At 45.3% G+C, this 13,667-nt stretch overlaps 1 protein-coding gene across 1 annotated transcript in view; it reads right to left on the bottom strand.

Annotated features, from left to right (window-relative positions):
* Window positions 1-2,798: 2,798 nt before the first annotated feature.
* LOC113251208 (protein POLR1D-like) overlaps window positions 2,799-13,667 on the bottom strand; it is a 42,220-nt gene continuing 31,351 nt past the window's right edge. Inside the window, exon 3 of the mRNA XM_026493050.4 lies at window positions 2,799-4,522. Coding sequence (XP_026348835.1) covers window positions 4,255-4,522 — 268 coding nt within the window. The 3' untranslated portion in view covers window positions 2,799-4,254. The remainder of the gene's footprint in view (window positions 4,523-13,667) is intronic.

The following is a 13,667-nucleotide window of genomic DNA, read 5'->3' on the forward strand; positions in this document are numbered from 1 at the left end:
CATGATAATGCCCAGGGCCTTCCACTGAGATTTATAGCAGTGGTAATCCAGATCAAAATTATTTGTTTATAAAATTCCTCTGAATTCTTACTATGTTGTGTCAACAGTTTAATGTAGATGAACTAATTTGCTTCTTTCTTTATGTGTCTGCATGGGTGTGAGTGCATGCTTCTTAGCAGTCTTTTCAAACCTGAGAATGTGGGCAAAGGAGCCTTCTCATTATCGAGCCTCAGATGAGGGCAGGGCTTATTCCAAGACCTGTTGACATGCCTTTCCAAGGTGGTCGAGATGGGGGCAGCACTCTCCCCGTGGGTCATAGGATGTCATTATTTAAGGTACCAAAGAGGCCTTGACACTAAGATTTCTTTCTTTTCTTTCTTTCTTTTTCTTTCTTTCTTCTTTCTTTCTTTCTTTCTTTCTTTCTTTCTTCTTTTTCTTTCTTTCTTTCTTTTTCTTTCTTTCTTTCTTTCTTTCTTTCTTTCTTCTTGCTTTCTTTCTTCTTGCTTTTTCTTTCTTCTTTCTTTCTTTCTTTCTTTCTTTCTTTCTTTCTTTCTCTTTCCTTCTTTCTTTCTTTTCTTTTTTTTTTCTAAAGATTTTATTTATTTATTTGACAGAGACAGCCAGCGAGAGAGGGAACACAAGCAGGGGGAGTGGGAGAGGAAGAAGCAGGCTCCCAGTGTAGGAGCCTGATGTGGGGCTCTATCCCAGAACGCTGGGCTCATGCCCTGAGCCAAAGGCAGATGCTTAACGACTGCACCACCCAGGTGCCCCGACACTAAAATTTCTTAACTCCAAAATCTTGCTGTTCTTGCGGATGGAAAAAAGGAGAGGCTAAATATGAAAAAGCCTAAAATCTTCCCTTCATGTGGGGTTTAATTTCCCTCAGATATTCCGTCAGCTGCCACTTAACCATCTAACCAGAGAATTGTAAGAGTTTTCCTCTTGGATTTCAATGGCTGTCTAAGGCGGTCCCTGGGGAAATACTGGCCTGGGCCGTGTTCCTTGGATGGGGCTTGTGCAGTCTGGTCGCCAGAAGTACGTTGTAACCAACAAAATGCATAAGTTACATAAGTTCTTTATGCTCTTAAATTGGGAATCCTTGGCGCATTATACATCAGGACCTGGCCCTGTGTTTTGAGGGAGCTGAGTTCGGATCTATTGGCACAAAGTTCTGGAAAGAATATAGGTTCGCAGATTCAGACAGTGGTGACATCAGACAGCATCCCTGCCACTTTCTAGCTCTGCAAACTTGGGCCAACTGTCCTGTTTCCTTATTTATAAAATGAGCATAATAGTACCTTCTTCATAGGGTTGAGATAACTGTATGGACACAGGTAAAGGCCTATCTTACATGTTCTCACTACTCACAAAAAATGGTAACTGAGGTAATGGGTTGGTTAACCTTATTATAATCATTTCACAATATATCCTTACATCGAATCACCACATTTGACATCTTAAACTGACACGATGTTGTATGTTAACCATATCTCCATAAAGCTGGGGAAAAAAGGCCTAACATGTTTGGCCCACAGGTGATACACAATAAGCGTTATTGTCCACACAGTTTCAGTACAGCTGACCGATCCCTCCTGGTGAGAATACTCACAAATTTAACTCTCCTTAAGGGAGTGTGAGGCTTCACTTCAGCAGGAACTCACCTCATGTCATGCTTATTAAATAAGCACTGATTATGGCCAGGTATTCCTTGTGATCCAAAGACAATGGCATGACCTCTAGGAGTGACAAAAATGATGTAAATATAAAAATATAAGTGCCATGCTAAGTCAAATAGATAATCCGTGAAGGAATGAGAAGTTCTACCTGTAGATTTGAGGCAGATCTGTACCATCTCACCCCACCCCCCGGGGGGAAAAAAAAAAGCACAGGCAAATTCCAAACTCCAGAGCCACCTTCCAGAATCAGACCTGAGGAAGTGTCCTTCAGTACTCAGCCTGCTCTTCGTAAAACCACCCGCTCTGGCTCCCTCCCCCTTGACGTGTGTGCCATTCGGAAAGACTAACACTAACCTAACAGGTCACTGGCCACAGTGGAGACTTCTTTTGGTTTACACTTTTCAGAGACCATGCTTTCTGAAATGAGGTAAAACAGAAAACGAATTCTGCGAAGTTGCACTTGTGCTCAAGTCTCGTAGCTTTCTAATGGGAGCGTGAAAAGCAAGTTTCTAAAACTGAGGGCTAAGCCCTCAGTACTTCCCTCTCTACTTATGGCTAAATTAGGGACTGAGTCCAAACAGCTTGGTTCACAGGTGGGGAAGACGCAGTCCAGAGAAGCCAGCAGGTAGGGTCCCACAGCCAACAGCAGAGACAGGCTGCATTCAACTTCTCGACCTCCTCTGCGGGGCTGTGTGAGCTCCAAGGCCACGCAGAGGGCAGACAGTACTGAGCCAGGCAGCTCTCGGCGGGGCCTGCCCGCTAAGCGCACATGGAGGAAGCGGCTGGTACGTGTGAGATCTCAGGACCAATAACCTCGCCAACATTCATTGTCCAGATGGGGAATAAGAACGGATAATTTGCTCTTGACATTTATATACAGGAAACCATGGCTGCTCTTGATCAAAGTTCTAAAGATTCTAATAAAGTGTTCAGAAGTGGAATAATTCCTTTTAAAGGGAAAGTGATTCTTAGGACACTTGTCCTTTAACACAAATAAGAAAGGGTCAGTACGAGTAGGCTACAGAGGCTACCTTTAAATATTAGAATGTGCTCATTATAATCATTTTCTTTTAAAGAATAATGAACTTGGCAGTTTGCTCTAAACACGGAGAACATAGACAATTGATACAATCCAACTTTATTTTAATTATAACAAGAATTTGCAAAAACTCATGACTCTATGCTATTTCTAGTATTTAAATAAAAACATTCCACATTTAGCACAAACAGCTTAAGCTAATGCATATATGGATTTGGATAAAGTCCTATGAACCAGACTATTCCTTTTGTATGTTTGAAAGAGAAGTGTGTTGCTATGCTGTTATAAAGTCATAGGATGAGGCCCTGGGGTCTTTGGGTGGGAGGCCGGTGGGTCAAGCGAGAACACATGGGGTTTGTCACTTCTGAGCTTTTAGCTCAGAGCAGACTGAGGGGGTGGCCAGCGGCTTGATGGGCAAAGCCAGTGCTTGGTCCATTCTAGTTTCTCTATAAACACCCCGAAGCTAACTTTTCGGATGTGCTCCTTTCTAACATTGAGAAAAGGCTTTTCTTGGCTGCCAGGAAGCAGGGAGCAGGCGGTGGTGAGTGATTATCTGGGAGCAGCCAGGCATAAGCTTCGAGGCTTTAGAAAACTGGGAGGGGGGACAGAGAGACAGATTCTTCTTCCTTTTGTGGACTGGGGAAGAGGGAACTTGGTGACATTTTCCTGAGTATGAAAGGAAGAATACAGGTTTGAGAGGTTGGTAATTGTACGTTAAAACAGAGAAACATCGATATTGAAAAAACAGCCAAGGGCATTGAAAACCCACGTTTATGTAAAATTACGATTTCTGAAACAACTATACTGAGTGATATTATAGGTCTGTACCTAATAAGACAGAGCACTAAAGTAATTACGTTAATTTTAACTTTTGAGGGTTCTTTTTAAAGCACCACTTAAAACTTACATATTCCCCAAAAAATTAAATATAGAAAAGTTGCTCTTAGGAGTGAGTCTGAGAATGCACAAGGAAACAACAGGGCCAGTTTTTTAACCTCCGGTTACTGATATGGAACACTGGATTCAAACCCATTTTGAGAATTTCCTACATCGCTCACTTTCAGGAAAACAAAGCAAAGAGTTTCATGGTAAATTTCTAGCCCTTGAAGGGCTACCTCTTTCCCTGACTGTGGTTACTGGCTGGATGACTTCTGAATTTTAAATTCATCATCCAAAAAGATAACGTATAGGATTTACAAGGGTTTTATTTTTTGAGAAAATTTCAGAAATGACCACAATTGTAACACATCCAAAAAAAAAAATCGCAACTAGTGTAACAATCTCTGAAAACTTGAAGTTTTAGATTTATTTTGCAACCAACTTCCAAACAAGAGAGAAGGAAAACAGGACGCGTGTAGAGGAGGGCGCCCGGCTCTAGGAGCTTGAAGCTTGCCTCGACACCTTCAGGGCAAGTCCCTTTGGACTCATTTCCTTGTCACGACAGCCGAGGCCGAGGCCGGACGATCAGAGTCACTCCTAGGGGCCTGCTCTCCAGCTCAAGGCCCGTCCCCGAGGGAGCAGCGCTGGGGGCCTGCGGCCTCATCGCTTGCTGGGGCGCTTCTCGTACTTCTCCTGGCTGCTGCGCTTTCTGTGCGGGGAGCGGCCGCCCGCGCCCCGGGCCTGGAGGCCGTGCTTGTAGGGGTGGCCTCTCTGCTGCTTCCGGCTCTCCTCTTTCTGGCTCTGGCTTTTCGCGGGTTCCTTGCTGCCCTCTTTTTGCTCGGGGTCTTGCTCTTTATGGGAGGGCAGCGTGTTCTTAATTGTGTTAATTAGAAATCTTTTATTTGTACCAGCGAGAGGACACTTCATCCTGGGGAGGGAAAAAAGAGAAAGAACCATCTCAAACCAAATAGCTCGCTCCCACGGGTCACGGGTTCGTGCGGAAGAACTCTGTCCTGTCCGCAGAATCAAGTTTCTGCACGTGTTCAGCTTTCCTTGCATGCCACCTAGTGTAAACTCGGAGTACAAGGGGGAAAAGGCAAGACACTTGGAATTCCGGGGACTACCGACCTGGAAGTCCTCATGAATACCTCGCCCCTTTCTTCCTTGTTGGGACTCACTTTCCCACTGCTATGTAGGCGCAGGTACTGGCCTCAATGTGGAATCCCTTCGATTTTCTCCTTGAATAATAAATGCCCGATTTGACTATCATCTGCATGTTGAGCTAAACTGATTGTGGCTTGTTTTTAATTACCAAAGAGTGAAAGTGAAGTCCCTCTCGGAGGAGCAAAAAAAAGTATCTCTTGCTGCATCCTGAATGCTGGGGCCAAATGCTCTACTCCAGAAATAAAAATTATCCAAAGAATCTATACAAATGCAATAATCACACTTTACCTTTAAAAGAATCTCTTACACTTTCGGTATCAGCCCTCTAGTTTGCGTTCTGTTGGGGAGCGCTGCACGTAGGCCCAGCCTCTGGGGCAGATTCTGTGCAGTGTATATTTAAGCAGCTGCTGACTCAGTTCGCCCAAGAGACAGGATGTAACTAATTAAATTATTATTTTACATGCTTAGGTATATACTACAGTATTTGTTTCCTTTTCAAGTGCATGAAAGCTTCATTTTGGGGAAGAAAACCCCACACAGCTGAGAACCTGCGTATCTCCCTCGGCCTTCAGCTGTCTGTCACGTGATGGGCTATTTTAGGAGGATGCCGATCCTCAGAGTGGCTGGCTTTAAGCAAAAATGAATGTAGGATTGTATAATCTCCATCTTTGTGTCAAACTGTGATAAAAAAGAGAATCCCACGCAATACTTCAAACTCAATCCACCCGCGCCTCACCGGAGTGATTTTAGTGTCTAGCACCCTATCAGTGAAATATGAGCAGACATCAGCCTCGGGCCACCTGCAAGGAGGTCGGACCAGCTCAAGCAACCAAAAATGGCATTAAAACTGGAAGTCAAAGGTGGAGAAAAAGAAAAGAAAATGTCTCCTGTAGCAAATAAGCAGTTCCCGCGCCTACACGGACAGAGAAAATACCTGTGAAGAATCGAAGGTGCCGTAGGCACTCGATGTGCAGTGCGTGCTTCATGCTCAGGCCAAGAAAAGTGACGAGGGAAAGAACTAGAACAAGGAGGAAAAGAAACGTAGAGAGAAAGGGCAGCGGAGTACAGCACGAGCAGTGGGAACACTTAGAGGCGGGAGCGGCACTGGAGTTTTGGTTCTGTTTTTCTCTTAGCGCTGGACTTTAGAAGCCACAGTGGATGAGACGAGGGCGAAGAAGAAAGGCAGTGACACAGATCTGATGTCCTGGGGCACAACACCACGTAGCTCCCTGGAGCCGCATGAGGCTTCAATGAGCTTCCAGAAACAGCACACGGATAAGCGTGATGCTGGTCAGTGGTCCTAAGGCAGAGCCACCTGTGCGTCCGGGAGGCACATCGGCGGTAGGACGCCGCGCGCCATCAGGGAGGCATTGATGACAGGCCGCCCTGCTCTGCCGTCAGTGGTGTCAGAAGCTCTCATGGACCTCAGGCACTGTTTTGGAGAGGAAACCTGAACGCCTGCAAACTCAGTCAAGAGTCAGAAGAGTACGACACACTGATGTCACCAAAGGGCGCGCTACGGCTGGTCGGCAGGACAACAGCGCCCCTCGGCACGGAATGTAACAAGCTAGTGGGCCCGCTTTGCCAACCGTGGCCCTGTGCTTGGCACAGGAGCAGACTCGTTTGTACGAGTAAATGGGCCACATGGGTCTCTTGGCTCTGCGAGGCTACGTACAGCCAGTTCCAGAGGCATTCTGGGGTCTTCTCCTTGGAGTGGGCCAGCTCAGTGCTGGTAAAACTGGTCAGTTCTTCTCTGGATTAGACAAATGAGGAAAGGCGAGTATTGCCAGATGGGAACAACAATCAAAATAAAACCTTTGGTAACGCCTGGTGAATTCCACTCTACTTTGCGATCTTCCACGTAAGATCATCTTTACCACCATATGCTCGTCCGAGATGAACAAAGCTCCTCTGCTGGAGACACACAGAGCTCCTGCTGAGAGAGCGGGGGCCAAGCTGGCGGGGACGCTCACTAGCTTCCAGTAGCCAGTGTGACCCACTGACTCAACACAGCCACCAAAAGAGCTGTTCAGAGAATGAGAGGACTTTCTAGAATCAAGCCACAAGAAAAGTGGCCTTTATATCTCTTTTTTTTAACCTTAGAGATGGGATTTTTAATGTTGGTTGTGCCGAAGAGTCTATTCCAGGTGTAGAGTCAAGGGCAGCTTGGAGAGAATGTGGTTTACGTGGTGGGGGAGGGGGTGCTGAGAGTGACTTCTCGGACATGCTTTAGAAATGACAGTAAGTGCTTATTTAGACTCATAATAAGTAAGGCAGGGCAATGAGATAGAGGGGTGGGTGCAAGGAGATGTGGAGGTATACGTAGTAAATGATTCTATAAAAGGAAATTATAAAATCTGCAGTGAAAATGTCACAGTATAAGGAGTCTCACAGTGCTGCTGACATTTAAGGAAATCCGCTGGGAGAGAACTGCTCTAGCCTTCAGTGTGGTAACTCATTTTGCTGAACCTCACAGCTGGTCGTTTCATTGCTACAAACTCATACAACATGGTACCGGCTGGGCTCACAGGCTCTGAAATCACACTACGTATCGGACTGAACTTTGGGCACGTTATATAGTCTCCCCATTGCCTCTTATCTGTTAAATGTGGGATAATAACAGTGACTATCTTAATGGTTGCAGATCAAATGAGTGAGTGCTTAGAATACTACTAATGTATAACAAGCACTTGGTACACGTTAGCTCTGGTTTATATCCTAGCTCTACTAATTAGCTGTGTGACCACGGGCAAGTTATTGAACTCCCCTGTGCATCAGCTTTCCCCATTTGTAAACAGAAGTAGTAGAGGTATCGACCTATTGGGAGGATTTATTGAGATACTGCATAAAGTACTTGGCACAGTACTTGGCACATGGTAAATCTTCAATAAATGTTACCGATGGGTCTATAATTTTTATCCAAGATTCCAAAATGCTAAAACCTTTGAAAATCAAGTTCTTTATATGATGCTGAAACTTGTTTGGCAGCAAAACCTGGCCTAACATGACACAGGGCTATTTATGTCTGGTCTTCATCCCATTTAGTGTAAGCATTCAACTGTGTGGGGGCAGAACTGGTAATGTGTTGAACGAGTACCCGGGGGGGCGTTCGGAGCGCACACTGGATGTGCTCACATACCTTCCTAAAATGTGAAAATCTCTCAACTGAGAGACTTAGCAGGATTCGAGGGCTTTAAACAAGGGATTGTGGACCTATATTATTATTATCATTCACTCTCTCTTCATGAAAAAGAATATATACAGCACATCAGTTAATATAGCAGGGATTTCTCCTTGATAACAACTCAAGATAACATCCTAAAGTCTCAAATCACCTGGGATAAGAAGCTAATCAAGAACAGAGCAGGCTAGCTGATGTTTCCCAATGGAAAAAAAATAAAAACAAACAAAACCTGAGCCACCAAGAAAAAGTTAATGAGATTTTATAGAAATTTTCATACAAATGGTTAAGATTAAAACGTTTTGGTACTTTGGGGGACCTGGGTGGCTCAGTCAGTTAAGCTTCTGATTCTTGGTTTCGGCTCAGGTCCTCGTCTCATGGCTGGTGGGATGGAGCCCAGCGGCGGGCTCCCACTCAGCAGGAGCTGGATATTCTCTCCCTCTGCTCCTTCTCCTGCTCGTGCACTCTCTCTCTCTCAAATACATAAATAATCTTAAAAAAATTTTTTTGGTACTTCAAATGGTTAGACTTCTATACCTGGAAGTTTCACTTTCCAGGACAGCTCAAGCTTCCCCAGGGTCTCACCTCTGAGCTTGTAATTTGCATTTCCTAATACTGTGTAAGCTCTCTGAATGCTCTTCAGACATAACACTGAAGGGTGAGGTATGTAGGGGATTTCTGAAGCCTGTCCCAGTTTTAAAATTCTCTGCTCGTGTTCTGCATGTTAACCCTTTAGAAAATTACTCTCCTCTCATTCGTCCCATGAGAAAATTCATTTCTGGGGCACCTGGGTGGCTCAGTTGGTTGAACACCTGACTCTTGATTTTGGCTGGGATCATGGTCTCAGGATTGTAAGATCGAGCCCCACACTGGGCTCTGTGCTTGGCGAGGAGTCTGCTTGGGATTCTGTCTCCCTCTTCCTTTACCTCTCCCGGCCAAATAAATAAATAAGTAAATAAAATCTAAAAAAAAAAATTCATTTCATTGATTTCTGTCTTGTTTCTCAGCTCTTTCTTGGTGCCATTCCCCCCCATGCTTGAGATGACATGACAAGCCAGCATTAGGTACCCACCATCCCAGAGCTTTTCGTATCTGCACTGAGGTAACACCTGAGCCCTGGGGTGAGAGAACAGGCCGTGGCTGCTCGAGGTATCTACACCCTATAACGCCACTAGCTATGTCCCAAGACATGCTGCCAGGGTTGGGGACCAACGAGGCCACTGGACGGAGCGGCTGCTTCTCTGTCTGCAGCTCTGACCCACACAATGTCAGCTTTCTCACCCTGGCCAGCTGTTTTTATTTTTGGTTTTAGAAGGTACACTGGCTCATGTGGGAAGAGCTGATTTAAGGATACACGGATATAAAACCCTAAATACGATGAGCCGGTTACGACTGCATCAGGAGCGTACCCACGACAGCACTGTCAGACTTCGGGTCTGGCATCCTCACTCTGGCAAACTTTAAAAGTGAAGCGCTTTACTTCACTTCCAAAGCTGTCAGCCCAGAAGCTGTGAAGGCCTCTGCATGCCCCAGGAGAGGTGGGTTTCTGGAGACTCTGTCATTAGAGAGACTCGCGGACTGACTGAGGCTGGGATTGTAAACGTTTCATCTCTCTCTTTTTGTTTGGGCACACGATATAATGTGTACAAAATAAGGCGCTTCCTCTTTGCAGTTATCATATTTGATTTAGGAAAAACAGTAGACTGTAAAACAAACTTAGAGAACAGAAAGGGGAAGAGATACGTAATTTTTTTTCTTTCTGATTTTAATAGTTTTTTTTTCTTTACTGCTGAAGGATAGAAGTAGTAATATCTAGCACGCTACAGATTCAGACATGCCACTTTTTAAAAGAAGACGTTATTTATTTTAGAGAGAGAGGTGGGGGAGGGGCAGAGGGAGACAGAGAATCTCAAGCAGACTCTGGGCTGAGCTTGGAGCCTGACGTGGGGCTCAATCTCAGGACCTGAGCCGAAGAGTTGCACACTTAACTGACAGACCCACCCAGGTGCCCCAGACCTGGCACTTTTGGATTCTAAAACAGTTCCATGAGTATGACCCATCAGATAGTGGCATGCAATCACTAGCCAATGGGAATCGTAACACAGTTGACACTGACTTCCGGGAAGCAATTGCCCCATGCCATTACATTACTGATGTCACCTCGTTCCATTTCTCTAACCATCCAACACTTTATGGGTGGACAAGAGAAGAAGAAAAGAAACTTATCTGAGATCCCAAGCTAGTAGGATTGGAATCAGGGGGTCTGATGCCAAGGTCCACCCTCCCAGCACCATCCCAGATAGCGAAGAAGGAGCAGAAAGAGACAAAGGCCCGCCATGGTGTAACCAGGTGGCCAATCACTAGAGCAGTGAGGCAAAGAAACCACAGGTGAAGAGCCGACAGGCTCTCCGTCCCGCACAGGCACCAAGAAGCACATCTGTACGCAGTGCCAAGTGGAGAGTTGCCGACACGGACAAGGCTAGGGCAAAGGCAGAGAACTCCCTAAACGCACTTGATCTTGAGATTTGTGAAGTACAACAGGCACTGGGAAATTATGGTTCTTATATTTACGGTGAGGGAAACAGAGGCCTTGGGATCGTGGGAGCAAGTTTCCAATTCACTCCTTTATTCCACAGCCACACTCACTCCCACACCGGCAAGCAGCACTTTCTCTTCCATTCTGTGCATTCCTTTGCACCGTCATGGATGTGAGTACAAAATAATGCCCGTAGAAAGAAGCACGACTGGGCGCCTGGGTAGCGCAGTCGTTAAAGCGGCTGCCTTCGGCTCAGGGCATGATCCCGGCGTTCCGGGATCGAGTCCCACATCGGGCTCCTCTGCTGGGAGCCTGCTTCTTCCTCTCTCACTCGCCTGCTGTGTTCCCTCTCTCACTGGCTGTCTCCTTGTCACATAAATAAATAAAATCTTTAAAAAAAAAAAAAAAAAAAGAAAAGAAAGAAGCACGACTACACCCTGAACTCTCCAAGAAACAAGGGTAAGGTAATGTTTTTAATCTTGCTGCTGTGGATGATGACAACTCATTTTGTTGCTTAATGCTGCCACAACCACCACAACCACCCATGGTGCTTACAGTTTATAACCTGACAATCAAATGCCGCAGCATGTGGCCACCCGAGAAATTCTTCTCTAGTGTGACAACCGCCATTACCGGACTGTTAATCCTTCGTTACTCTGTGGACAACAGTCCTGACGCCCAAGGTAGGTTTTCAGTGTACTCGGGCCCCAACGCTATACCCAAAAGTAATGGGCAAGAGTTGACATGTTTGTACATATATACTTAGACTATTAACTGATTTTTATAAAAATCTGAGAGTCTTGCGTATGTAAGGCATTAGGCTGGGTCCTGCAGCGAAGAGGAATCCCAGGCTATCTGCCCCTTATTTGCGCTCTTTAGCAGACCACCAAGAGGATCAGAGGAGGCAGATCTGTGAATGGTGGTGTCCTGGAATAGACGACAAGGCTGTTGTCCTCGGCCTCCTGCTCCCTTAGCTGCACATGCTATTTCCATAGAGATATGATCCGGTGGTAACACACGCAGGGCTCTCTGATTCACTTTCATAACTGGACCTGAAAGGCATGTGGGAAGCTGGGGGCAGGCAGCACTGACGTGCCTGCGTGCTGTTGGACAGTGCCACACCGAAGAGAGGTGGTGTAGGACAGGAGCATTAAGTTGGGGACGAGAAAGCAAAGGATGATCCGTTCATCAGCAATTAGCTAGCTGGGGCCTTAGGAAACCCTTTTGGGCCCCATGTTCTTTAGGTATAGAGTACAGGCTTTGGATCTCTGGGGCCCTGACATACTACCAAGAGCCTCGTCCATGAGTCACTCTGAAATGGGAGCCCTTCCTTCCTCACCTGCTGGCTCCAGTACGCTGCGCTGTGCTCACCCGCTCACTTGTCCATATCCACCAACGGATTAACAACTTGAAGGCCAGGACAGGGAGTCTTCTTCACTGCTGCCCGAGCCTGGCCTCTTAATAAACCTACTGGTGCTCAGTCAAATGAATTAAAAAAAAGAAAAAATGCCTGCACGAAGACTCGAGAAATACCCAACAAGCTGATGACATACAATGGAAGAACGATGTAGATGATTTTTCCCCTTATCACCAGAGTGACCACCACACCAATAGAAAAGCACCCAAAATGCCATTTTCCTTAAGACTGGGTTAAAAAAACTGAAGAATCATTTTCTGTCAAACTCCATCTTTGTAACTTTTTGTACCAGAATATAAGCCTTTTCAAGTATAAGGCTGAGGTTCTGCAAGCACTGGACTCAAAGATTACATTGGGCTACAGATCAGCTGATGTGAATGTGACTAGAATAAAAACAGCTTTGTGGACAATGAAGCTGGGCGAATTTCTGAAATTTGTGCTTATAAATTCCTTTATGTTGACTAAAAGGAAGTCATCTGGGCCCATATTTCAGCTTTCTTGAGGCCTCTGTCAAGAACAGCTTCTGAAGAGATTCTTTTGCTGAAATACATCCACGGCAGTACAGAGCACCAAATGGTCTCTTTCTTTATAAAATAAAAAATGGCATTCCGTGGTATTTTCTTGAGTTCAGCAATCTCTTTCTGGCAATGGCTCAACTACCTCACTAAGATCTTTTCATGGAATATCCAAGAGGAAAGAAAATGGCACTCTAGTTCTATTTTAAGCTTTAAAACAAATATAAAGGTCTTCTAGGTGCTTAGAAAAACAGACCATGGCCCACTAGGAAGCAACGGATTGTCTACTCCGTTAAGATCTGTCCAAGAAGGTGTGTTGACAGGGACGGAACTTGGGACTCCCATGGCTGGGCGACCGGCTCCCCAAGTGCTATGGAACTGTCTGCCCCTGGGAGAGGGGGGAATGCTCTGAATTCTGCAGAGCAGGTCAGTCTCATTCTTTGTAATATAAAGGGATTGCTACGGTGGTTTCCAAATTTGTGTGCGCTTTAGAATCACCCGGGTATCTTTTGAAAATCCCAAAGCTCAGGCCATACCCAAATGAATAATCTTTGATGGTGGGACACAGATATGAGTATTTTGGGAAGCTTCCCAGATGATTTCAAATGTGCAGGTAAGTTTGGGAACCACTGGATTAGTAGTTGAAAGTTTTTATTTACACACACTCACACACACACACACACACACACACACACAAACATATGGAAAACCAGTTATTCTCCCAAGATGAGCACGACGGGGAAGATGTTCTTTGTCTCAGCATCAGGGAGCAGAAGCAAGTCACGGCCGTCCTTCGCCAGATCTGTTGGCATAGCCCGTATCTGGCAGGGTGTCCTGAACCAGAAGCTGCCTCAAGGAAGAGTACTTGGTGAATGTTTGAACTGCAAGTGAACTAGCTGGTTATTCAGATGTGAGAGAGCCTGTCGCTTCGAGGAAAATAACTCACAGTTTTCACTGGCAATGATGAAACTGGAGTTTTCAAGTGGAAGAAAATTAGACGTTTGGAAAACTGTGTACTTGACAAGTTCCCAACATTGAAAAGACTTTGCTGATGAGAGCAGCGGTGAGGAGGATGACTCAGTGAACCAACATTTTTGAGGTGACCAATGTATGACGTTACCAAATCATGTATGAGGAGAAATCCAGTCAAAGTGCAAGGTAAATGAAGGGATTGTATTATAACAGAACATGAAAAGTCTACATTATTGAAAAGAACGTTAAGAAACTACCACTCGTTGAGGTTATTTGTAAAGTTTTAAA

The sequence above is a fragment of the Ursus arctos genome, unplaced genomic scaffold, assembly GCF_023065955.2.
Source record: "Ursus arctos isolate Adak ecotype North America unplaced genomic scaffold, UrsArc2.0 scaffold_10, whole genome shotgun sequence".
Lineage (NCBI taxonomy): Eukaryota > Metazoa > Chordata > Mammalia > Carnivora > Ursidae > Ursus > Ursus arctos.